We start from the raw sequence: 24,051 nt of genomic DNA, 5'->3' as shown, positions 1-24,051 counted from the left end.
CTCAGTATCATACATTTCTTGTGAGCGAGTACTGGTCGATAGATCGCCGGGCTGCTAGAACCACTTCCTGCATTCCTCACAGCGGAAATGCTGTTCTCCATCATAGCACTGATAGGACCATCCCCTCTTGACCTTGGTACATTCGCCACAGTCGTCGCATCGTTGAGTTAGAGTACGTTGGAGTTTGGGCCTACTAGGAGGACTGCTGGCGTTGGCTGGCTTGATGGTGACCTTGACCCAGGCCTTGCCGGTCTTAGAGAATGGACGGGAGACGGAGTTGCCCATCTTCGAACCGAGTGAGTGTAGGCTGTTCTATGTAATCTCGTTGCGCGGTGACGATATTGAATGTGTCGTAGCGAATGGCTGAGTTACGGGGCTGGTTTGCGTGGCTACAAATAAACGAGTGTCGATGGTGAGAAGAGATGTCAGGAGGTCGAGAGTACTTTATGCCCTTCGTAGACAAAGTGGCAACGGTTATTATCGCGAAGATCTTGATCTTGCTACCTTGGAGGGCAAAGGTGGTCTCACGTTGTCTTTGCCGCCTGACTTGGAGAGGGGAAGGTCACGCACCCATTCGACCGCTTTCTCGATAGGGCAATAGACCGATGCCCTATTTGCTGACAGATCAAGATCACGCTAGTCAACACTCCATCGCATGTGTTTTGACTTTCACAGCACGAGCACAAGTGTGTACTCTCAACCGAGCCTGATGAACAGCGAGAGCCAGTCATTGCCAGGCCTTCTTTCTTATGTGTGAGACATCCCCTTGATCCGAAACGGCATTCCCCACTCAGCTTGGAAGGCATCGCAAAGGCAATTCGTCGTTGCGTCTCAGCGAGACCGGAGGCTGAGGCAACATGCTATTGACTTAATGAAATGCAGAGGGGGAATCTCCACCTTGAAACCGCCTGGTTGAGCCACACTGATAAAGGAAAACGTCCTGGAATGATCGCAAATTACATAAAGGCGTGAGCTCGCGGGTCTCAAGGAACGAAACAATGAGAGAGGCAATTGTTGGAACATGGCAGGATTCTCAGGTGAGATCTGAACAATGAAGTAGAACAGTAACGCCACTTCGTGTGGCGTGATAGAGGCGAGGAGTCTACCTAGAGATCTCGAGATCTAAAACTTGCCACTCTCGATGCCGATTTGGATTGAGGCATCATTGGAGGACATTGTACCAATGGATGAGGCACAGATGTACTCCGCGAGTCAACAGGATTTGGTCCAGTCCTATTGGCGGCCGCAAGCAGTGTACCTCTCAGGCGTCAGTATTCACCATCACCAGCTTGTCTTCAAACAATTGTTGTAACGCATGTGAAAGGGGTCGACGGGCAGGGAACGCCAAGTGGCCAGGTCTTTGCAGTACCAACGTTTTGTTTCGCCGTACCTTGTAAGCAGGGTCGGAATGAAATACAATGCGACCTATAGGATTATACCTCATAATACTTGCTCTTTTCATAGTCGTAATATATAAGGTAATATGACTTGAAAGAGATCTATAAATCTTTAACATTACATTTGAATCTTAATTTATATAGAGACCTCTATATTAAATATTAATCTAGTTAAATATAGTAATACTAAATAAAAAAGAAGAATATAAAACTATTCTAAAGTTCTATAAGTTAAAGAACTTAGAACTTAGAACTTATTTGATTTTAAAGTCTATTATATATAAATTTATAGTAATTTATAAGTAATATCTTAATTTAAAACGTAGGAAGTCTATTATTAAGCCGCACTAAATTAGCGTATGGCGCTACTTATTTTCCTTTAAAGCACATTCTTTTTCTTCTTGCGCAGCAATTTCGAATTATTTCCTAAAACTATCTCTTTGTTTTGTTCTTTGCAGCCATGAATTTTGCCGTTCAAGGTACGCAGAATTATCAAACACAATTTTCTCGTCGTTAAATATAGTGCTAAAGATGTAGAAGCACCTGCGTTGAGCGTTCAAGGTTCTATAGAAGCAGACACGCCGCGTCGCGAGCGGCGGTCGCCATTAGATACTGGTGAATCTAGCTGCACACCTTTATCAGTTCCGTTGCCATCTCGACAGCGGATGAGAAGCGTGAGTTGAAAGGTCTCACGTAAGTACTTAATTCGACAATACTTATCGGCCCAACGCGTTGCAGGTCTCAATCATCGAGGGAAAGCAGTACGTCCCGAGGCAAAAGCCGCCGATACTTCTAGCGCCAAAGCACGGCGGCGAAAGCTCGACCAACTTCTTTGACTTGAAGTCACGCAAGGTCATATTGCATTGCTTTAAAACTCCACACGAGGCGCCGCTATTCACTTTGGGAACCCATTTCGGCGGAACAACCATTCGCGACACCGAGGACGTCCCGTTTGCTAAGATTTACGACTACATCACTCCAGAAGAGCTGCAACGGTTCGAAAATCGAAATTATGCTGAGGAGGAAGAGCAAGAGAGGATACGCATACTGACTGCCAAACCTCGAGGACGGCCCAGGAAGAATCCATTTGCCCCTCCAGGCTTGGATCCAAAACACAAGGATTCTGCTCTACGGCCCAAAACCTCGATCTCTGGACTCAAACATGAAGGCTACAACGCCTTCCGCAAATTAAATGCGGACGGTAAGCCAAGGCGTGGTAGACCGGTTGGCTGGCGGAAACATGCAGGGGTGGCCAACGTGTCCGTGCCATCTTTCAATGGGCCGCAGCCTACCGGCAGGCACACCTCGTCTGCGAATGAGGCTTCGGATGAGGCTTCGGATGCTGAAGGCCAGTCCGGAGAAGAAGACGAGACGTCAAGTGAGGAAATAGAGGATCCAATAAAGATCCAGGCGCGCCTAGGCGTTTATTCAATGGTCGCTGCCAGTGGAATTGTGCCGACTGACCCATGGAGTGAATCAGAGGCTTCCCGCAGTATCACGCCAGCGCTACCTATCGATGATGACCCTGGATATTCACTTGAATCTGAGCGATCCTTGGCTGATTCCTCGTTTGCGCAACAGCAATCGTCATTTCTTGCTGCCCCAAATCCTCTCCCTTACATCCATCCATCACCAAAGGTGAATCCTACTGAGCACTTGAGAATTGAGCAACCGGCACCAAAGCGTAGGAAAATTGAGGTAAGAAGTGGATCGAATGAGAGAGCAAGCGTTTCATCGACTCCTGCATCTGAGAAGCCATTACCAGGCAGAACCTTACCGACGCGTGAAAGCTTCTCGTTGCCTAGCAGACCAAGCACTCATAGCACTGAAGTGTCTGCTGAAGACCAACGACTAAGTCTACTTGAGCAGTTCAAAGCTACAGCTGCCACCGGGAATAGCGAGCCTATGATTGTAAGAAGTACTATCAGTGACAGTTCACTGGAGCCAATGGAGTCCACAGTCAAGCCCAAACAACACGTACAGCCAAAGACAAAACCAGAGTCTCCTTCGCCACCATCGTCCCCTGATGTGGGGATGCTGATAACACCGGAGAATCAGGCAAAGCGGACGAGCATGACTCCTATGATTCCAAGCAGTAAGAGTTCTTGCCGCTCTTCCAGAATTTACGGAAAAGGGCAAAGCATTTTCATATACAGCCCCAAAAGATCAAAGAAGACTTCGTCGCAAGTGAAGCCGAAAAGCCGGCCTCCGAAGATATCAGAACCACCAAAGGCAAAATTCCAACCACCACTGCCACCGGTACCGAAGACCCAACCACCGGAGTTGTCAGAAATGGCGAAGGCAAAACGTCCATCACAGCCAGCTACTTCGACAAGCACAAGTATCAGTCTAGACCCAAGGCAGAGCGCCAAATTTAAAGAAATCGCCGACCATTTCGCCCCGCGCCCAGAAAATACGTTGACTGCTGCAAGACTCAACAAATTCATCCCATCATCAAAGACTGGCAGTCCGCAAAAGCCGAACAGCGACCAAGCGCACGCCTCGTCTAGCTCGCAAGGACCCTCATCCAGCTCGGAGGAAGAATCTGACGACGAGTCCGAAACGTCGTTTATGGGCGTTCCGGAAATCCCGGAAAGCGTCAGGAAGAATATTGACCCACAGCTTATCAATGCTGGTGCCAAACGGAGGATGGAGAGCGAAAGTGGGGACAGTGAGGAAGAAGAAGCCGAAGACGGAGACGAAGACGAAGACGAGCTCGGAGATGATGAAGTCGAGCGGGATATCAGGAACATGTTGGCCGTAACACAAGGTGATATGCGCCGGAGGCAGTTGCAGGTGCGTAAGCATCGGTAGGGAAGTGGTCGAGAGGATGAGATGGTGAGCATTTAGAAGGGTATTTTTCAGGGCGTTTCCGGCGGCATTTTGGTGGCAGTTTTAACGATGAGATGTTACGACCGAGACGATGATGAAACGTCCTGGAAGCTGGCCGAGAGCGCCCTGCCGGTCCTATGCTACCCTACAAAAGTTTACAACATTTAGGAGCACTTTATGAAAGCATAGAGATCTGGATAGATTTGGCATGCAAAATTTGATCTCTTATCTCACTCTCCAATTCCACTAAACCATTCATCATTCCCACTGCATCCGCAGGCCACCTGTCTCGACGTTCTCCTCTGAACCAAGCTAAGACGTATCTCACCATCCCATATGAATTTCAACCACGCCATCCTTCAAGCGTATTCGCAAATCCCCAATTCGTCACCCTCACAAAAGTTTGCTTTTTCCGATGATGGACTTTGGGATAGGCCTATCCTGTCCGTTTTTCCGGAATGAGTCATGGCTGTCGAAGAGGAAGGCAACACATCAGAGAAGGTCTGCTGTTTTCCAAGACCCTTCTCTCTTTCGAACACCCTGAAACTATATGCTTCACCTTCGATCGCAGTCAATCCTCAACCATTTAATATCTCAGCCGAGCTTTCGCTTCGACATGTAGTCAACGATGTCATTACCTTGCTAAATAACATCCTAAGACAGGTCCATTTATTATACAGTGAAATCCATTCAATAGGACAGATCTGATGTTGAGGGAATTCTGGCAGTACTCGCCACATCGAACTCGTTGAATATGTCGGCGTACCTGCTCAGTATTCTGGGAATTCAGGATCGACTGCTTCTTTCCAACCTTTTAATCCGCCTGTCATATCCAAAATGACGACATCTCTCAAATCCGCACGGCTCCGGCGATACTTCTCTGCTATTTTCACGGCTTCCTGAGAATCGTTGCCGTAGCGACAAACGAAAACCATGGGGTTGACAACCCGATCCGTTTTCTCGCCATTCTCTGCTGGTGGCAGTTCTTGGCATGCTTCTACGTGCTCCTTCAGGATGTCTGGACTAGACTGAATGTCTGATAGAGGGACATTGACGGATCCAGGTATATGGCACATGTCGAATTCGGTTTGATTGCGGACATCGATGAGTCGAGTCCCTGTTTTGTTGGCATACAGGTCATGATTGAGAGTCCAGCTAGAAGGTAGGATTCTGTTCTCAGTCTCTGAGGCACGAGCGTTATTGACTCCACAGAACTTTTGGTAATCGAAGCTTCGACTCTTCAAAGTTGACCTATCAATCTTAGGCGGCCACGAGCACGTGGGACAGTCAGCACGCTTGCCTTTGAGCCGTACCATGCGGAAAGGGGTGTCATTATAGGCAGAATACAGAAGCATGGTCTTCGCAGAATCCTCAAGCTTCATCGGTTCATCTCGAGTCAGGAGTTTGATGGCTTCAGTGGCCATCAGAGTTCCCATCGTCCCAACAACAGGGCCCAGAATGCCGCCCTCACTACAGGTTTGGAGAGCTTCAGGAGGAGGTGGCTTTGGGAATACACATCGATAGCAGAAGCCTCGATGATCCACAGTGTTGCGTCTACATGGTGGGTTGTTCAGGACTAACAATTGCCCCTCAGTTTTCAAGGCAGAAGCAGATATCAATGGTACACCAGCAATTACTGCAAGGTCGGAAATCAGATAGCGAGACGATGGATGATCTGTGCAGTCAAGGATAAGATCGTATTGGTCCCCAATGACTTTCAAGGCGTTTTTAGCCTCCAAATGATACTCATATGACCGAAAAATGAGATTGTCGTTGATCCTGCGGTACTGGTAAGTATCAATCGTATATTATAGATCTTGCATCCTACATTGACAATGATGTCTCTGCCGTGCCCGCCTTGTTCTCTCCAATTTCGTCGGCATCGTACAGTATTTGTCTATGAATATTCGACAATTCTATCGAGTCGCCGTCAATGATCCCAAGGGTTCCAATTCCTGCTCGTGCTAGGTATGTAGCGGCGGGGCATCCTAAGCCTCCAGCTCCGACAATCAGAACACGAGCTGCTTTGAGGGCCAGCTGGCCATTCAAACCCACTTGCGGAAGAATCATTTGACGCCCATAGCGTTTATATTCTTCGTTGTTCAAACGTCGAGTCTCAGTCTCCGGCGGAGTAGCGCGAGACTTGACTCTTCGATCGTCAATCTGGGTACGGTTGCGCGAGGGTAGTTCTGAGATGCTCTGCTCTCTAGCTCTCTTCTTTTCTCTAGTCTCACTTCCTTGCACCTCCTTTGAATGGCTCGTCCCTTCGCGGCTTTGCGACGCTTTAGCTTCATTTGATTTAGTCATGTCAACGAACGAAGAATGTTCGCTCTCGTGGTCGAGAACGCCCTTTGCAGCACAGATGTGCTATTCTCAATCTGTCGTGAGGGAGTCGTGAGCAGACTCTGAACTATCTCCGATTATCTCCGAATCCCTTATAAGAGGGAGACCGCTAGATCCATACTCTAGCATCAAGCACAGATACAATTATGGTAGTCCAATCACAGACACTTTCAAATGTCGTTGAATAATGTGTCAATTAGGCTCCAATTCGCCCCCAACCTCGCCACACCCACACCTCCGCTACAACCACTGCCATTGCGTCTCCTAAACCCTCCCTGTCCACATCTTCAGCACCCCTCTCTACACATACAGAAGTCCCAGACTCCTACCGTGTTCCACACAAGCAGAACAAAGCTCCTACAAAGTCCACAAAGCGCGCCTCCAAACATGCCTCCCTCCTCTCCCGTCTCCATCAGACTAGCGGTTCCAGCTCGAGAATCACGAAGAAGCGGAGACGGCCAAGCAAGAAGCTCGTGACGAATCTGAAGGGACTGGAGGAGGCACTACCAGATGATGCATCTTTGACCAGATCTAGAACAGGAAGCCGGCGGCAAGTTGGAGAAGGAGCGGGCATTTCGAGAGAAAAAGGAGGAGCCATAGTAGATTCGGGGGTTGAAGTGAAGAAGATACAGCATAAGAGTCTGAAGTCACGCCCCGGCGCGGGGAAGAGGAAGGAGAAATTGATGGAGGTGGAGAGGGAGCGGTTTGCGAAGAACATGGCTGTGATGGCTCGGGCTTCTGAGACTGTAGGGTCGAGGGGGAAATCAAGAATAGGGAAGGGGGCAGACGGAGATGAACAGAGTCCTGAAGGGCAGGGAGGAGGTAGTAGGCAACGTTGGGCTGCGATAAGAAATTTCATTGAGCAGAATATGGAGCGGACGGATCCTGCAAATAGCTAGATTGAGCAATGTCTGCGGACTCCTGTCTCGATGCATGGCGGCCAAATCAGCTACCAGCAGCTCATTCCAAGCTTCAAATCAAGTGGCTCGACTATGATAGCTTGAGTATCTTCACCAGAGGATAAATCTCGGCGCTGAAGCTAAAATTTTCTACAAATGTGTACAACTCTGACCTCCAAACTAACGATAAAACCACCTAGCTTGCCACTAACGGTCCAGCTTGCGCTTCGAAGTGAACCATTTGAAGGAACAGCCATACCGAAGCTGCTCCATCCCCTTCCCTTTCGTCTTTCTTCTTGCCTGCGGTTTGAACACAAATCCAACCCTAGACCGGACCTCAGGGGGATTGCAAATCAAGTTTACCTCCGCCGGGCCTAGTCTTGGAGATAGGGCAGCTCTAACCATTGTTGCCAGCTCAACAGAAGCCGCAGCGAGACGCGTTTCGGTGCAAGTCTGGCCGTCGAGAGGGCTATGAATTTGTTCATCGATCTCTACTGTTACTTGTTCAAACCCTGTCAAATGGCGAAGTGCTTCAGTCAATACATTCTGTCCAAAGGCTGCAGAGGGATGTCCGAGGCCACAGAAGGTCACTTTACAAGCCTTGCGCTGGATCGTGTTGCCGGTGAAGTTATTAATCGTTTCTTTGCACAGTGACTCAAGTCGATATGCAGGACTCTCATTAATTTTAGTGGGATTCATAAAGATTGAACAAAATGCAGCCAAATCCACCATGATGTCCACATTCTTCATCCGATCAATCAAAATTCCTGGTAGGGCCGGGGCTGGACGTTCAAGGGGATAAAGTGAAAAGCGAAAGATAGCCTGCCTGAAGAAGATGGGCGTGGCCTCCTTCCTTATGATCTTACTGCAGCGTAGGAGAGCAAGGTAGCAGAATCCGCCCACAGGTGGCTTTTCCCACTTTGCTGTTGCTTCGGTCTTCCAGAATGGATAGCCATAGATTGGGAATATGTGACTGAATAAGTGGCTGTAGACCTGAACTCGGACTTCGGGCGGAAGTCTGGATAATTCTCCTGTTGGAGTAGACTCGCGTTTGTGAGAAGCGTTAGCCATTTCTGCAAAGTGCTCTCCGAGACTAATGGTACTGGCATGGAGGTAGGGTCATTAAAGGCACCACTCAAGTCTGGAGTGACCGGTTTGGCAACCCATTGTGGTGCTCTTTTAGACAGAAAGGAAAGCAAATAGCCCAGGAAGCGCTACGGGATAAAGCGACTGCACTAGCACAATAGTTCCCGTACATTACTGTTCATCGCACCAATATGCAAGCTCGTCCAAGAAGCGTCGGACGCATCGACGGTGATGCAATCTTTGAGGTGCCTCTCCATGCCCTACTTCAGGTGCTTATGTACATAATTCGATAACAGGGTTCAGCTTGCAGCCCCAGCTGCAATTGCCCAACTGGAAACTACGAAAGCCGTGACCTTGGTGAATTGGTCACAGGGGGATTATAGACGATCTTTCTTGTTTTGACAGGGGCCCATTTGTATCTAGCACGGTATCATTAGCCATGTGAAGAGTGCCATGTGTGTGGTGGACAAACCTCTTGACCCATATGCTTAAAGCAAGCAGCGTTGATGCTATTACCATTGTGGCCACACCCATCTTCTTTCTCTGATCCATCTCTGGCTCTGCAGTCCAATTCAAAAACTCCACCACGTCCTTTGCCATTTGCGAGGTTGTAGCTGGGGTCTTATCTTCGTATTCAACGAGTCCATCGTACAGAACACGCGCCATTCCGATACCTGCGTACTGTCAGAGATCACCTCTTCCAGTTTGCTGCTGACACCCACCAGTTCCTGGGAAATAGGGATTGAAGTTCAATCCAGCTGCCACAGTGGCTCCTGGAGGAGTTTCTTCGGGGTAGCCTGTCAAAAGACTGAATATGTAATTGCATCCTCCATGTCTCGCCTTAACCATTAGGCTCAGATCTGGTGGCAATGCCCCATTATTCGCAGCTCTGGCAGCCTCGTCGTTCTTGTAGGGTGCTGGGATGTAATCCGATATTTTTCCAGGTCTCTTCTCAATCTCACCCTCGTCATTGGGCTCTGTATCGTACTCATTCTCTTCGGCCATCGCTTTCATCTCAGTCACCGTGTGAGACGTCCCCACAAGGGCGCGCCATGGAATTCGGTTTAGAGAGTGACAGGAGGAGCAGACTTCTCGGTAGACTTGAAAGCCCCGACGTATGCTATCCGACGGTCAGCAAAGAAGATCGACAAGACTCTCGAGCGAACGGTTTACGATTGATGATCGAATGTTTTTGTGAATTTCTCGTGTTCCCAAGGGTATTTCGTGGCATGTAATCTGACTCTAGATTCAGCATTGCTCAGTGCAGGGGCATTTAGGCCACCAACCCTTCTTCTTGAGGTGTCATAGCATGCAATTTCGATCCATATAGATGTTGGTACCAGGCAAAAGATCCAATGGCAATGGCTGTTGCGGCTAAGCCGGCGGCGGTCAGACGTGAGGGTGAGTTGCTTGAAGATGTGGCTGTCGAGTCAGGTGGTGAGGAGCTATTGAGTCGCTGTACAGCACGTCAGGATGACGATTTGACCTCTTGCAATGGATTGGGATTGGACATACCTTTGTTGTTCGGCTAAGGGCGCTCCTTGCGAGCCCAGCAGAACGCGCCGAGCGCAATGCTGTGCCAGCCAACATGGCGCCGGCTCAGCTGCTGGGAGATAGGAAGATGACCGATACAATATAACAGGATGGCTTCCTCGTCTAAAGGGAACGTTCGCTGAACTCGAGCAGCCGGCGATGCAGAAGCAATTTTGGGTTGCAGCTAAAAGAGCCTAATGGCCTAGATATGATTGGTCCTTGCGCTGAGGCATATTGAATCTGCCAAGCCTCGCTGCACGAGTCATACCCAAAATTTCTCCACAGCTCATGACATGCCCCACGAAAAACTTGAGCTTCTATACAACCAAAGGTAGGACCAGGAATTTAGTCATGACTGTAAGTGATTAATGCCTCCGAAGAGCAGAAACATCCCGTCACTTTCTTTTGCTGACCACCAAACCAGTATCAAATTGCAAATCCAAATTGCGGCAACAGAGAGAGCGTTGAAGACTGGCGAAGTACACGCGGACAGATGCCAATTGCAGGACCTGGCTAATCGCTAGTAATAGCACAGGGCGTCAACCCCATAACACCACCTAACCTCCTGCAACATGAGATCTTACAAGTGCGCCTCAGAAATGCCGAAGAAGAACGCATGACTGAGCTTGTTAGACAGAGACCTCAAAAGACACCGTCATAAAAGCCCGCGATGAAATCACTTCTTTATTGGAGGGCACGGATTCAGATCGACGACTTCTCGTGATAATTGGCCCCTGCTCTATACACGATCCAGATGCTGCTATTGAGTACGCTACCCGCCTTCTACAATTGAAGAGGCAGTACAACGACGATCTTCTCATTGTAATGCGATCATATCTGGAGAAGCCAAGGACAACAGTTGGTTGGAAAGGCCTGATAAATGATCCAGATATCGACAATTCGTTCAACATCAATAAAGGACTAAGGATAGCACGGCAACTGTTCGTCGATCTCACAGATATGGGCATGCCCATTGCGAGTGAAATGCTCGACACAGTATCGCCGCAGTATCTTGCCGATTGTTTGAGTTGCGGTGCTATCGGTGCACGAACTACAGAAAGTCAACTGCATCGAGAACTTGCCTCTGGCCTTTCCTTCCCGGTCGGCTTCAAAAACGGAACTGATGGTTCATTGGACGTTGCAATTGATGCCATCGGTGCTGTGACATCTCCGCATCACTTTCTCTCAGTTACTAAACCTGGGCTTGTTGCAATAGTCGGGACTACAGGCAATGAGGACTGCTTCGTCATTCTCAGAGGAGGTAAGAAGGGTACCAATTATGACAGGAAAAGCATACAAGAAGCGAAAGCTGCGCTGGCGAAAAAGGGCATGAGGCAACGACTGATGGTCGATTGTAGCCATGGGAATAGCCTGAAGGACCACCGAAACCAGCCTAAAGTTGCGGAGGATCTAGCTTCACAGATCGAGACGGGCGAGGAGGGAGTTATTGGGGTGATGATTGAAAGTAACATCAACGAAGGTATTACTCACCTTTGAGGCTTCCCCAGGTTAATAGCTAAATCCACGTAGGGGCCCAGAAGGTGCCACCAGAAGGAAAATCAGGTCTGCAGTATGGCGTCAGCATTACGGATGCTTGTATAAATTGGGAAGCAACAGAGAAAGTCCTCAAGCGTCTTGCTGACGCAGTGAGGAATCGAAGGCAAGCCCATAGCTTGAAAGCACATGCTCAGTCAAACGGCCGTACATAACATGTCTTGCTATCCAACACACGCCAAATGGAAGTAACTTTCAATGCCTTTTCTGACTTTTATACTTAGCCTACGTCAAACCACGTCCACGGACTTTCGACCAACTGGTTAGAGACTCATTGGTATTAGAATCTCTTGGTTAATCTCCGCTCGCAGGCTTTGGATAGTTAATGAAGGCAAAGTTTGTATTTTGTTCACGTGCATGTTGCTTTGCAGACTAGTCTTCCTTCTCACAAGGCTGGTACTAAGCTTACCATCGACCATTGACATTGATTACATGGTCTTACGAGCTTGTCTGGATGCAGTCGCAGCGCATGTATGCACCAATCCATAGGTGAGTCTTTGTTCGTTCAATGCCTTCGGAGCTGTTTGGAAGTGCACTACGACCCTTCACAGTCTTTGTCGACCTCAAAAGCATTGTCATTCAAAGAAGCCTCATGGAGAACGTCTTTGTTCGTACCGCACCTTCTTTAAAGCCCTTGGTCACAGACCTTCCCAGGAAGTTGTTGTCGACTTGACTGACTGCAGAATCCCACCTCAGCCTCATTACTAAAATTTACAGGATATTCGATATGAATCCACTGGGCCACATACTCTTCTACGGGGGCGTACCTGATCGGCATCGCGGAGCTTGGGTACGACCATCGGCGAAGAAGCGTGCGCAAAGCAATCCGCCAGTTATGGAGCGTATTCCTGAATACTCTGACCCAGCTTATGGACCTCCTCAACAGCCAAGAGGGTCTCCTTCTCGCCCGCCAGCTATGCAAAACTCTGCAGGGCAGCACGCATCCCAAGGTCGCCCCCGGTCTGCAACTCACTCCCAACCACACAAAGTTTCGCAACCTGCGGGTGAGCAAGATCCCGGGAGGCGACCCTGTTCAATTATTCCTTCTGATCATCAACAGCAGCGCCAATCTTCCATTCGATCTCAACAGCAGCACTCCTCCCCAAAGCATACAGGTAAACAATCCGCCGTCGATCGGCCCCGCTCCGCTGTCGCTTCCGAACATGGATCAAAACGTGGGCCCCAACAGAAGTCCGCTCATCCATCTAACCACTCGCCAGAGCACGCCTCCAGGCCTCCATCGATGCATCATTCTAAATCTAGAGCACACACGAATTCTGAGCACCACTCTCACCTCAAGCCCCACCATGGTCCCGAACACCGCTCCCATGTTAGTTCCAAGCACCAACCTGAGCACCATTCTCATGTCGAACGTCCTCGATCATCGGCCCAACACTCGCAGTACAGCCGTGGGATTAGAAGCAGCACCGCTCACGAATCCGCAAGGCATTCGAGCATGCATAGTGAGAGTCCCGGACCCGCGAGCCGAATCAGCAACCCCCGCTCGGAGCGACATATGCAGGATGCAAGTAGACGTAGTGAAGGCGAAAAGTCAAGATTTTCGCAAGCTTCAAGACGAAGCGACAGGAGGAGTGATCTGGCGTTTCAAGAGGCAATGGAGGGAGATGTAGCAAACCATGGAGGACAGCAAGGTCTTGGAAAAGCGTAGGTTTGGATCTTTGGAGAACAGTATGGTAAGCCTGCACTTTTCATTATTGCAGATGACATTCTCCGATGCAAAAAAGCTCCAGTGCGTGGCCGTACTTGACTCCGCTGATAGCATGAGAGATCATCTAAGCGGCATATAGACCGTCCATTGAGTTGAGATGAGAATACAAGTGCCTTAAAGTTGAGACACCGGCGGCAGCACTTACGCAGTCCTACACAAAGCCTATCCTTCGTCGTCCTGTCTCACCCTGTGCCCGTGCGTTTATGCGGTGGACCGCCTTCCCATCAATCACCGAGCTAATCGCACCACAAGTACCAGAGGATGTACCTTAACAGGAAGGCTCTTTTACACTTCAAATGATTGCTCATGCATCATTGACATCTCTAACCTCCATTGTTAATTACACAGGAAGCTGAAGAGACCCACGTGTTGAAAGCGCGAACTGCTGTTTGATTTTTAAGGTAAGACTCGGTAATCCAAGTTCAGAATCTCGCTGCCGATAGAAGGCCGTTTGCGCATACCTTGCACCATGGAATTGGTCGGTCTAGCGATTTCATGATTGGGAGGAGACTAGGCGGAAAAACCGAACAAGACGTTTGGCCACAGTGTGACTTTTCTTCCCCACCTCATCTCCCCTTTTCCAAGTCTTGGCATCCGGATCATCACCACCCAACTGACACCTTCGCGCCATCGTATTCATATCCGCGACAAGTACCTGAAGCTCCTGGTGCTGTTGAGTAAAGCAGGACGGTACTCTGAAGAAGCTTAGTCCTTTATTGCTGTGGCAGATCTCGCAATGTCAACTCTCAAGACACAGCCAAAGAATCTTAAACGTGTTGAAAACAGGCGCTCAAGCACTTGCTTCTTCCTTGTCGTACCACCAGAGATTCGCGTGCGAATCTACAAGTACACGCTTGCATCCACTGCGAAGAGTCTTCGACCTCCGCGAAAGGTTACCGTTGGACCGGATGGACGGCGGCGTTTGACGCGAGCTTTACGCCATTCTGATGGCACCATACTGAAACAAGCATTCAACGCCGTGCTTCTGCTCAATCGCCAAATCCATGAAGAAGCCATCCACGTCTTCTACTCCATCAATCATTTCCAATTCACCGTCGATCGACCACCAGCAACATTCTTTGCTCCCCCAGTCCAGATTCCTGGCCCTGAGCCTCGGCTACTCGAATCGAGACGCGCAGATTTGATTCGACATATGAGCCTGAAGATTCCTGAGTTCAACGAAGGAAAGATAGGGATTTTCGACAAATACATCTCCTATTATGTCAAATGCATCCGCAATCACTGTCCGTTGGTTCGCCATTTCAGCCTGCACATTGTCCCGGAGTCGGATCCCTGGTGGGCGACAGCGCCAGTAATGACTCGGCCGTTTCGAGAGACACAAGAAGCGCTTCACGACTTCTTGTGTACATTGACTACATTTGAATTGATCTGCCGAGGCACCACAAGGTGTTGCGAGCAGGTTTTCGAAGCGTATACCGCTCTGAGGACGACAGAAACAACCGTGTACAGCGACTGCTTAGCGCCAATGAAATCGGCACGGTATGCATGGCCACAAGTGCATCTCACAGAAAGCCAAAAGCAAGCAATCAAAGGGCACATACGGGCATTCAAACACAGAGGTGGTGGAGCCGAAGGAGTCGGGAGCAAGGAGGTCAGAGGATTTACCTTGGTAGGAGGCAAATGAAAGAAGATGAAGGCTCTACGCTCCTGACACGGTGTTGTGATTCGAAGAACACATATCTGGCCAATCATGAATCGAAGGAAAAGGCCCTCTGCTTTACACACGCATGTTTGCTTCACGCGGGTAGCCGCACCTAACACATGTTGAACCGCCCAACACTCTTGAACTAGCTGGCAAAAGTTTCTACAATGCAAACTTTTCGATCACCTCCTTCTTCTACCCGTCCCACCAAACCTCAAATCGCCTAAGATGGGACGCAAAAAGGCCATGGGATCAAAACAGGCCGTCAAGAAGGATATCAGCAAAAAGGACATCACGAAAAATGACGCCACAGAATGTAAGCCCTGTCGTCTCCTCGGTCTTCCTCTCGAAATCCGCGTAGATATCTACAAGCTCGCCTTGATATCCACAGCAAAGTGCCTACGCCATCCCCGCGAGCTCACGAACAACGCTCGACAATGCCACCAACCCTTCACCAAAAGTATCTCCCGCCGCGCTCATAAGATTAAACGGGCACCGACCGGCCTTTTACGGGTCAATCACCAGGTTCATACTGAGACTCTCGATCTTTTCTACGCAGTCAACAACTTTCAATTCAAAATGCATCACTTGGAACCTACGTGGCGAGCCGTATACCCGGACCGTCCTCCTCTGACCACTCTGCTCTCTACGCAGAAATATATGCCGAAAATCAAACACCTTAGCCTCAAATATCCAAAGGTTGAAGAGGATCTCCTTACAATTCCCCGTGAAACCATCGACGACACATTTAGCTGGTACATCGACCAGATCCGCACGATATGCCCCGCTCTCGACACCCTCACCCTCCACATCGTATGCGTTCACCCAGTGACTCGCCGCGCCAGCGACTTTCGTCAGCTCCCTCAGCCTGCCAACACGGTTGCCGCAATCAATCAGATCCTCCCCTCCCTCAAAGCTTTCGAGATGGTCTACTTCGGCTACACACAATCCTATGAACGCCTGCGTTTCCAGATCGCCGATCCCTCTGACTGGATACCTCGCGTGTACCGCTGCTGCACGCCCATCGACGCCAATGCTTGCCAATGTGACGTGGCACCTTCAGTGGCCTTTTGTCGCAGGCATTACTTCTGGGAATGGCCGGGTGTGAGTCTTGGGTTCAGTGATGACGATAGGTTCAGTAACAGGAACAAGCATTTTGAGAGGCATGGGAAGTATGAGAATGCTACTGTTGGGGGCACGACAGCGTTTGTGGATGCCAACGACAGGGAGTGGGAAGAGATTAGGGGATACATATTGCATGGGGGGAGGTGGAACGGAGGTAGGAAGATGCTGGTCTAGATGACAGAGCTGATGTGACCTTGGGACGAGATTGGTACCTTGCTTGGTTAAGATATTGCGAGATGATTATAGGAGAACTCAAGATAAGGGTCAGGCCGTTACTGCTGGTTGAATATCACAGGAGGCAATCAGATGATATGGGACGAGAGTGATCAACGCAGGTCATTCGCCGAGACGGAGCATGACGAGCAATATATTGGCGGACGATGATCATTTTAGCATGCAGACAGCGTGTATGCAATTCTTTCATGAAATAATCTCAAGGCTTCACATCGGCACCTACAGTCGTTCTTCATGTCTCATATGATCATCTGCTGTGGTTGACAGTATCGATGTCGGATCACCGGGCTTTTTTCTCCAGTCGATGCTCTTATGCCTTTAGAATGATATCGTGCATAGAAGGATTCCATTCGATTTTGATGTCGTGGGATAGATGGAGAGCTTCAGGCTTTCCGACAGGGTCGAAATTACTAAAGATATCGGGCTGCTCTACAGGACTCTGAGGGACTCCAAGCAGCTCTTTTGTTTCTGATGAGTCATTAATGCTCCTGCTGTCAGGCGATCTTTGTCAGATATGATACCCAGCGAGACGAGTATAAGTATTACCTAGTAAAAGTCTATCCGATGTATATTATGTTCATTTGCCACCTTCGCCCAGCCAGATGCTATGCTCAGACTTTACACACCCGCGAACGAAGTGTCGGACCTGAACGTTGCCCAGGAATTTCCCACCGTACTCCCATTCCCACCTATGCACTACCGCCCCAGTAGCGCAGATGCTCGCCAGCTACTACCACAGAGCCTCTCCGATAGTCTATCTAGCACTGTCAACAACGCACTCCTAGAAGCCGCCGCTACCGATCTTAGCAAAAGTGGCAATCGCCTCGTACTTGACGACAGCATTTCGAAAGAGATCGGTCCTGTCATAGCAAACACGCTTAGTTCTGGAGGGCTCTTGAGAGTCTCCAGTTACGATGGCGTCAGGGCGCGACCGGACTATATCCATCCCTCTTGGGAAGATCAGTTCCAAGACATCGAACGTTCTCTTTTAGAGAGAATTGAGCATGCTGATATCGATGATGACGACGAATGCATGGGCGACGAAAGCTCGCAATCCAGGCGGTGCGTTCCGCCCAACCAACCCCAATTGACTCAAGATGACTTGAAGGTTGCCATGTTAAGGATCCAGAAGATTGTGATCAACGCACCACCCATCCGAGTAAATGATGCCAGAGTATATGGCATGCAAAACTTCACTGGATGTCCAGAGCAATCGTTCACTGCCCATATCGACAACGATATTCCGCCCCCAGTCCTTTCGTATTTGGGCGATCTGGACGACTCTCAGATACTGAAAAAGGCTCCAGGGTCGTTCAAGCGATACAATCTAGCTCTGAGATTTGATCTCACCTTTTTTGCCGCTGAACCGTGCATGACGGGCGTATGAGAGTCTAAGTAGGGGTTCCTAGAGTAAAGGAATTCTTTGCGCTGGAGGAAATTAGGAAGCATTAGTCGTCAGTCCTCACACCTACTGGAACAAAGACAGCTCGTGCGAGCAATAAACGTCCATCAGAAGGTGCAGAGATGAATTTGAAAGGCAGCTATCAGGTTGCAGCCCTGGACAATCAAGAGAACGTGATGACAAGAGACAACAGGAATGTTAAGGCAGCTTTGGATGAAATCCAGAAATCGAATGCTTACCTCGAGTCTCTTTTGGTAGTTTGCTGGTAGACAATACGATGGACCAGGTCGATCCCGTTTGGATTTGAAATGGTTCTTCTGTGTGAAGATCGGGCAGAGGCAAACCAAGCGATCGTTGAAGGAGTGATTGTCGAAAGCAAACACTACGATTGTCGACTTTTCAGAGGGCCGAAGGCAATCCTTTTTACAGCATGCCAACGATGCAAACGAATCGGATATTCGCGAGACTTATGTGAAGCAGTATGGGCGTGTGGAAAATGTGGAGAGAGCACGGAGGAAAGGGTTGCAGCACAAAGAAATTAAAGTGCGTCAACTGTGGAGGGCACCATCAGTCAAGGTTCCATTTTTGCCCTGCAAAGAAGTCCTGGACGAATATGCACCATTTTCCGAACCCTTTCGACAGCATACAGTCTAATCTGAAAAAACTTGAGCCGTTTGTCGAGCCGCAAATTGGAGACAGCAAGGCACAGTCGTCCTGATAGCTCTCGGCTCGCTAGAAATCATGTTCTGGTCTGCCCATTGAAAACTTGACCGAGGCAGCCCCAGGACGGTATGCTGATGAGCTGTTTGATGAACGTGAAAAACCAACCAAGTGGACTACAGGCCTCATACGCAAGATGAAGGGGTGTCGTTGTTTTCGTAGGGGTAGGATAGACCCTGCACCAATATGCGAAGAATACTTCCATAGCAAACATAGAACACAGTTTTCTCGATTGCCTCTCCCACAGTTTGCACCGACCATCAAACTTCATTGAGACTGGCCGATTCGTTTTTTCATCTGTGGACTGATGTCATCGAAGTTCTGGCATCAAGTAGCGGTGATGGCAAATTTTTGCTAATTTGAAGTGTCAACCAAAAAACATTTTCCGTCGACTTGCTTGCCTTCTTTCATCACTACTGCTCACGCATACTGACAAAAATGATGATCTCCTTTCCGACGATATCAATCCCTTGAAACGAGAGTCGCAATGAACTCAGAACGCGTGCCTTTCCTGACTCTCGGGACCCTTTTGGGGGGTCCGACTGGTCACTCTAGCGGTGATCACGAGAAAGACTGCAGATTTGCCCTTGAAAGGGCCATTGCATCTTACACCGTTTCGGCGGAAGAGCAACACAGGCTTGTTGAATTGATGGACTCGTGTCAAGGGTCGCAAGCTACAGCACAAATACAAGCCAGGATGCCCATCATTGTCCAAGACACTCATGATTTTGTGAAATGGTTACACCACAGCTTGCTACGTGTCTTTCAACCCGATGAACATGGCCTCGAACGGACACATCTAAATACTGGGATGGCGGAGCAGACTGGAAGGGAACGTATGGAGGATGGCGCTGATAGTCCCATTGGAGAAGTAGACGGTAATTTGCATGCATCGAATCAGCAGGCGATCAGGTTTGGCAACGTTGCGACAGAGACGGGTTCCGACTCCCATTGCCAGGCGGTAGGCCAAAGTCACAATATTTCAAAGCATGGGAGCAACTTCCAAGAGACAGAACAGGCTTGGCTAATAAGTGACAGACGTAATCTCCAACGTAAAGGCAATATCACGTCGCATTCTTTCAAGATAGCAGTCATCGGAATCTCGCTAAATAACAAGATCACTGAAAAACAATACATTCGATCTCTCGGAAAGGGAAATCCTGCATTGGAAAATGTCCACATGCTGCATTTTAGCGGAAAGAAGAAAAGGGGGCAATCATCGAACGACGACGACAATAAAAATCGCAGGCTTAATTTAAAATTCAAGGACAGAAATCATGCGAACCATTGTCTCGAGCACGGTATCACATTGAAACGCAAGACCTACAAGTGTGAAATCGTGAAGCCTAAACCTGATCTTAAGTGTGGGCAATGTCAAGGACTTGGTCACCAGACTTGCGATGCAACTCCAATATGTGGCAGCTGCGCTGGACAGCACTCTACCAAGGAATGCGAGAATGCTATTATCAGATGCGCCAATTGTAACGGAAATCATTTAACAAAAAGTAAGGAGTGTCAAGTGCGCCAGGAGTGGATGAGAGAAGCAGGAGTCCGATTCCCTACCCCCGACAAATACATCTCGCACGGTGAGGTGATGAGTGCGATTAACGGGGCTCCAGCGTCTGTAGCTTCCTCTATGCCAGCTCCTCAACCATCCAATACAATGACGGCTCAAAGTTCCTCTCGTGTCGCTTTCAAAAGAAGCAACGCTTACCCCCTAGCACGTCGAGAATTCTCAGATGAAATGTTGGGATCAGTCAATGAAGAAGCACTTGATGCATTGGTTCGAGACAAGGAAGATAGCGCAAATGAATACGACCCAGATGAGATGCTGAGAGAGATTGACGCTGTGAGACTGCCTGTTCTAACACATATCGGATCTATCTCGAATCCCGCCCACGCGTCCAGGAAACGGTGCTACGACGATTACACGATGTCAGGAGCTCTCAGAGCCTCGGCCAAAGAGCGAAAAAGTTACGAATGACACATTGATTCAGTCAGAGACCTTTATGTGAGAAGGAGGGCGATGAAGAAGGAGAGAATGAGCTGTATTATCCGTGTGCTGTGCTGGCCCAGGGATGTTATGCTAGAAGCAAGAGCGCTTTAGAGTGGCTAGATAGCTTACGTCAATATGGAAATACGTCCTGCATTTGGTCAGGTTGGGAAAATACAACAGCAATTGCAGGTAGAAGCGATAATAGCACACAAAATTCTGGCAAAGTCTACGTACAGTAAAAGTCTAGCTCAATGAGCTTTGATCCATCATTGTTTCTATGTCCATGTCTTGATGGAGACCTCTAAAGCTCCGTTACTTGCTGCCATCATTCCATGTCTATCTGAGAAGATCCATTGTCACGACAAATCCTTTGCAGCCCACTTTCACCCAGGTTGCTTCTCCAATATCTCCGCGAATTAAGAGTTTCGAAGGCCACGCGCGGCGAACTCAAGCAATCGAACCATCTTTGTCGTGCCGCATTTGATGTATCAGATAGCAATCCATGACGTTCAAGGTCCTGAAACAGCCGTCTTGATATCGAAAGAGGAGACGAAATCGATTCATGCATTTGATCACGGCGATTCAAGTTGATTTTAGCGACCAATCCAAAGGCGGAGGCTGTCTAACCACGTGCATGACTTGCGTCGTAAGCTTCCTTATCCTGAAGGGTAACGTGGAGGATAGTTGGCCTAGGTCACGCTCTCACATCCGCTGGACAAACAAATTCCATGGATGTTGATCACCGACTGCTACCGCTCGACAAGCTCAAGGAGAGTACGTTTCCGAAGGCCCTGGCTGTGATTGGTTACCTTGCAAATTTCCGATCCCCGTTCTCTTCTGTATTGTCAACTGATCTTCACAGAACCTTTCGAGCTCGACGGCGACGAATCAGTACAATCCTTAATTGAAAGATGCACACAGAAACAAGTTGCCATGGGCCAGACTGATAGCAAAGCCATTATTGTTGCATCCGATAGTATTCGAGCCCGGAAACCCGAGTAACGTCACATACACGGAGATCGGATCGTGACAAGGTGGAGCCGCAACGTCACCAACAAAGTGATTGTCTTGGAAGCAAGTGAAAGAGAAGGTAGACGTGGCGGCCATCCAAGGCCCGAGAATTACCCAAAGCATTTTGTCAGTGGGGAAGGAGTTGATCGGAGAAGATGCGATGATGGGATGATACTACGACGCCAGTGCTACTGAGACAGCATCTGATACAGGCTAGTTCGCAATCTGGGCCTGAAGTGGTCCTGGTGTTGTGGCACAACAACGGCGCAGTACTCTAGAGGCTCTGCAATATGTCCATCCGATCTAACTCACTCGAGTAAAGCGCAAAGTCGTCGTTGACATTCATTGGCGGCTTCTCCGGCGGCTAAGTTGGCTTCCGTGACCGGGCCAAATCTCCTTCGTCATCTTCTTCTTCACGCCTCACGCCTCTTCACCTCCCAACACCTTCATCACTACAGGCTGCCCGGTGACTATTGAACGAGGCATAACCCGAATCACAGTAACAAGGTGCTTGATGAGATAACGAGCTGGTCATCTGGCGCCCTACGACCAACTAACTCCATCAACTACTCTCTCGGCTGCCCATAATCAGTGCTTTCGCAAGCTTTGACCACTTGAGACATGATATGATCCAGATCATGCTAGGCAGCCTTCGAAACGCGTTGCCGCCTCTAGCTTATGCAGCAATAGCAGCACACAATCATGCCCGATTTCCCCACCTGCTAGCATGGCCCTTCGCAGGCCGGGGCTGATATTGCAGCCGGACGCCCGACCTCGTTATGATAGAGTTCTTGCGACTACAAGGGTCACTGTCCGATCGCTGCCGATGATGCCGGAAAGCTATAGCTACACTCGTTTCACCAAGACATTTTAATCTTGGAAGGCGTGTCGCAGCTCTACGGCGCTGGTGTCCTTCGTCATCCCAAAGTGACATCCTAGGCCGACCACATTGTACTTAACTTTGCTTGCTCTGATTCTTCCGTTGCTTCTCTTTGTCTGCATCAAATAAAGTGTTCATACGTCGCGCGGTACTTTCTCTCTGCATCTGCTGGATTGTTCAGATACAAGCACCGGTTGCTTTTCTCTTCTACATACATCAAGAATGTATTCATCATATCTCACCTGCATTGCCGTCATCGCAACCATATGTCTCAATGGCGTGCTTGCTGCCCCCAGAGCCGAGCCTCCGTAAGTCGCGGCAATCCTATACGAGTATTGCACTGTACTCACAGTATACAGGACACGCATAATTCATCGCCAGGATGATACTGAAAGCTCAGCCACTGATCTCGCTTCTACAGCGACCGCAACAAGTGGCAGTAGCGCAGGTGGCGTCTCCAGTTACAAGAAAACCTCTGGCAAGACTTACAGCGGCAACCCTTGGCAGGGAAAGAATTTTGACCTCGCATCCTTGTGTAAAACCAGTTCCGCTTCGGTTGACAACACGCTCCTTGGGAGTAAGAAGTTAAAGACCGATTCAACGACCACGGGCGATGATACTACCAATAATGACGACACCCAAGAGCTCGGGACCTCATCGACTGCCACGTCCAGTACTACTGCGGCCACGGCAACTTCTACTGACGAGACGCTCGCGCAACGACGTCGCTCGGTTTCAGATGCTCATTTGTTAGAAGCTAGGTCTCTGCAAAATCGTGCAGATCGGGCCCAGGCCAATGAGATTTTGAGAAATAGAGACCTCCAACCCCGTCACATGAAGTACGTCCAGCTGTCTAAAGCCGTGTCACCGAATAGTCATTACTTACGCATAACAGTTGGCTGATGAACAACCCGGACATGCTCGCGATGATCTGTTCACACATGCAGGGCAAGACCAAGACAACCGACACAACCGACACAACCGACACAACTGACATGACAGGGGAGCAAGCAACGACTGCTACTACAAGCGTGCCAACCTCCACAAGCTCGGCATCTGTTCAGAAGCGTAATGCTCTGATCTGAGTGGCGGGCGACTGCTGGCTGGTGTTTGTAGGCGGATGCAGCGGGAATGTTTGGTGAGCTGCACTTCTTTGGGACTCGAAGACTGCTTGTGTTAGTACTATCGTGCTTCCGCACCATCATCGGTTGCTGTTGAGGGGTGCAACATCGAAAGATCCAGGCAGCCGATGAGTGTTGCCACTTATATTTCCCATTTAATACCAATACGATTACCCTGGTGCGCCCTTGATTCTTTGCTGCTCTCCAGTCTCTCGCCTGTGTGATTGGGATAAGCAAGCGGTCTTCTGTTAGCCACTGACTACTCCAGCAATCCATCGGTCACCTACCTTACGCCTCCCTCAGAATGCTTGTTTATCTCAGGGGCAAGCTAGGCCCGAACAGGCGTGGCTCGCAGTCAAATGAGATCTTGGCAAGGCTCGAGAGGGAAAATGTTCGATGCAATTATGAACATTTGAGATCAACTACAATACATCGCTACAATTCGATGTCTTCATATGAGTGTGCGTGAAGACCCCAGTTGAGCATTTTGCGCAAGGCTCCTTGTCCCCCCGGCCCCTGTCACCAC

The 24,051-nt window shown here is 49.2% G+C and overlaps 10 protein-coding genes across 10 annotated transcripts; 7 read left to right on the top strand and 3 right to left on the bottom strand.

The window, feature by feature from the left end:
* Positions 1–1,857: 1,857 nt before the first annotated feature.
* On the top strand, positions 1,858–4,211 carry KY384_008939 (uncharacterized protein; the record flags this gene model as incomplete). The annotated part of the gene is made up of 3 exons (XM_044817425.1): positions 1,858–1,876; positions 1,929–2,071; positions 2,136–4,211. The coding sequence occupies 3 exons, from the start codon at positions 1,858–1,860 to the stop codon at positions 4,209–4,211; spliced, it is 2,238 nt and encodes a 745-aa protein (XP_044664578.1).
* Positions 4,212–4,999: 788 nt separating this feature from the next.
* KY384_008938 (uncharacterized protein) lies at positions 5,000–6,536 on the bottom strand (the record flags this gene model as incomplete). Its single annotated transcript, XM_044817424.1, has 2 exons — positions 5,000–6,008; positions 6,058–6,536. 2 exons carry the CDS (start codon positions 6,534–6,536, stop codon positions 5,000–5,002), a joined length of 1,488 nt encoding a protein of 495 aa, XP_044664577.1.
* A 1,142-nt stretch (positions 6,537–7,678) lies between these two features.
* Positions 7,679–8,542, bottom strand: KY384_008937 (uncharacterized protein; the record flags this gene model as incomplete). Its single annotated transcript, XM_044817423.1, has 1 exon — positions 7,679–8,542. The coding sequence occupies one exon, from the start codon at positions 8,540–8,542 to the stop codon at positions 7,679–7,681; it is 864 nt and encodes a 287-aa protein (XP_044664576.1).
* A 352-nt stretch (positions 8,543–8,894) lies between these two features.
* On the bottom strand, positions 8,895–9,571 carry CYT1 (cytochrome c1; the record flags this gene model as incomplete). Its single annotated transcript, XM_044817422.1, has 3 exons — positions 8,895–8,976; positions 9,030–9,231; positions 9,280–9,571. 3 exons carry the CDS (start codon positions 9,569–9,571, stop codon positions 8,895–8,897), a joined length of 576 nt encoding a protein of 191 aa, XP_044664575.1.
* Positions 9,572–10,378: 807 nt separating this feature from the next.
* On the top strand, positions 10,379–11,799 carry AMT16 (Phospho-2-dehydro-3-deoxyheptonate aldolase amt16; the record flags this gene model as incomplete). The annotated part of the gene is made up of 4 exons (XM_044817421.1): positions 10,379–10,421; positions 10,621–10,676; positions 10,724–11,570; positions 11,621–11,799. The coding sequence occupies 4 exons, from the start codon at positions 10,379–10,381 to the stop codon at positions 11,797–11,799; spliced, it is 1,125 nt and encodes a 374-aa protein (XP_044664574.1).
* Positions 11,800–12,236: 437 nt separating this feature from the next.
* KY384_008934 (uncharacterized protein) lies at positions 12,237–13,275 on the top strand (the record flags this gene model as incomplete). The annotated part of the gene is made up of 2 exons (XM_044817420.1): positions 12,237–12,281; positions 12,478–13,275. 2 exons carry the CDS (start codon positions 12,237–12,239, stop codon positions 13,273–13,275), a joined length of 843 nt encoding a protein of 280 aa, XP_044664573.1.
* An 834-nt stretch (positions 13,276–14,109) lies between these two features.
* On the top strand, positions 14,110–16,335 carry KY384_008933 (uncharacterized protein; the record flags this gene model as incomplete). Its single annotated transcript, XM_044817419.1, has 2 exons — positions 14,110–15,003; positions 15,196–16,335. The coding sequence occupies 2 exons, from the start codon at positions 14,110–14,112 to the stop codon at positions 16,333–16,335; spliced, it is 2,034 nt and encodes a 677-aa protein (XP_044664572.1).
* A 667-nt stretch (positions 16,336–17,002) lies between these two features.
* KY384_008932 (uncharacterized protein) lies at positions 17,003–17,782 on the top strand (the record flags this gene model as incomplete). Its single annotated transcript, XM_044817418.1, has 1 exon — positions 17,003–17,782. The coding sequence occupies one exon, from the start codon at positions 17,003–17,005 to the stop codon at positions 17,780–17,782; it is 780 nt and encodes a 259-aa protein (XP_044664571.1).
* Positions 17,783–19,004: 1,222 nt separating this feature from the next.
* KY384_008931 (uncharacterized protein) lies at positions 19,005–20,501 on the top strand (the record flags this gene model as incomplete). The annotated part of the gene is made up of 1 exon (XM_044817417.1): positions 19,005–20,501. One exon carries the CDS (start codon positions 19,005–19,007, stop codon positions 20,499–20,501), a length of 1,497 nt encoding a protein of 498 aa, XP_044664570.1.
* A 2,125-nt stretch (positions 20,502–22,626) lies between these two features.
* KY384_008930 (uncharacterized protein) lies at positions 22,627–23,489 on the top strand (the record flags this gene model as incomplete). Its single annotated transcript, XM_044817416.1, has 3 exons — positions 22,627–22,712; positions 22,764–23,243; positions 23,300–23,489. 3 exons carry the CDS (start codon positions 22,627–22,629, stop codon positions 23,487–23,489), a joined length of 756 nt encoding a protein of 251 aa, XP_044664569.1.
* Positions 23,490–24,051: the final 562 nt, after the last annotated feature.

This window comes from Bacidia gigantensis, assembly GCF_019456465.1.
Source record: "Bacidia gigantensis strain McMullin 20006 chromosome Unknown scaffold_268, whole genome shotgun sequence".
NCBI lineage: Eukaryota > Fungi > Ascomycota > Lecanoromycetes > Lecanorales > Ramalinaceae > Bacidia > Bacidia gigantensis.
This window is presented reverse-complemented; position numbering and strand designations above follow the sequence as displayed.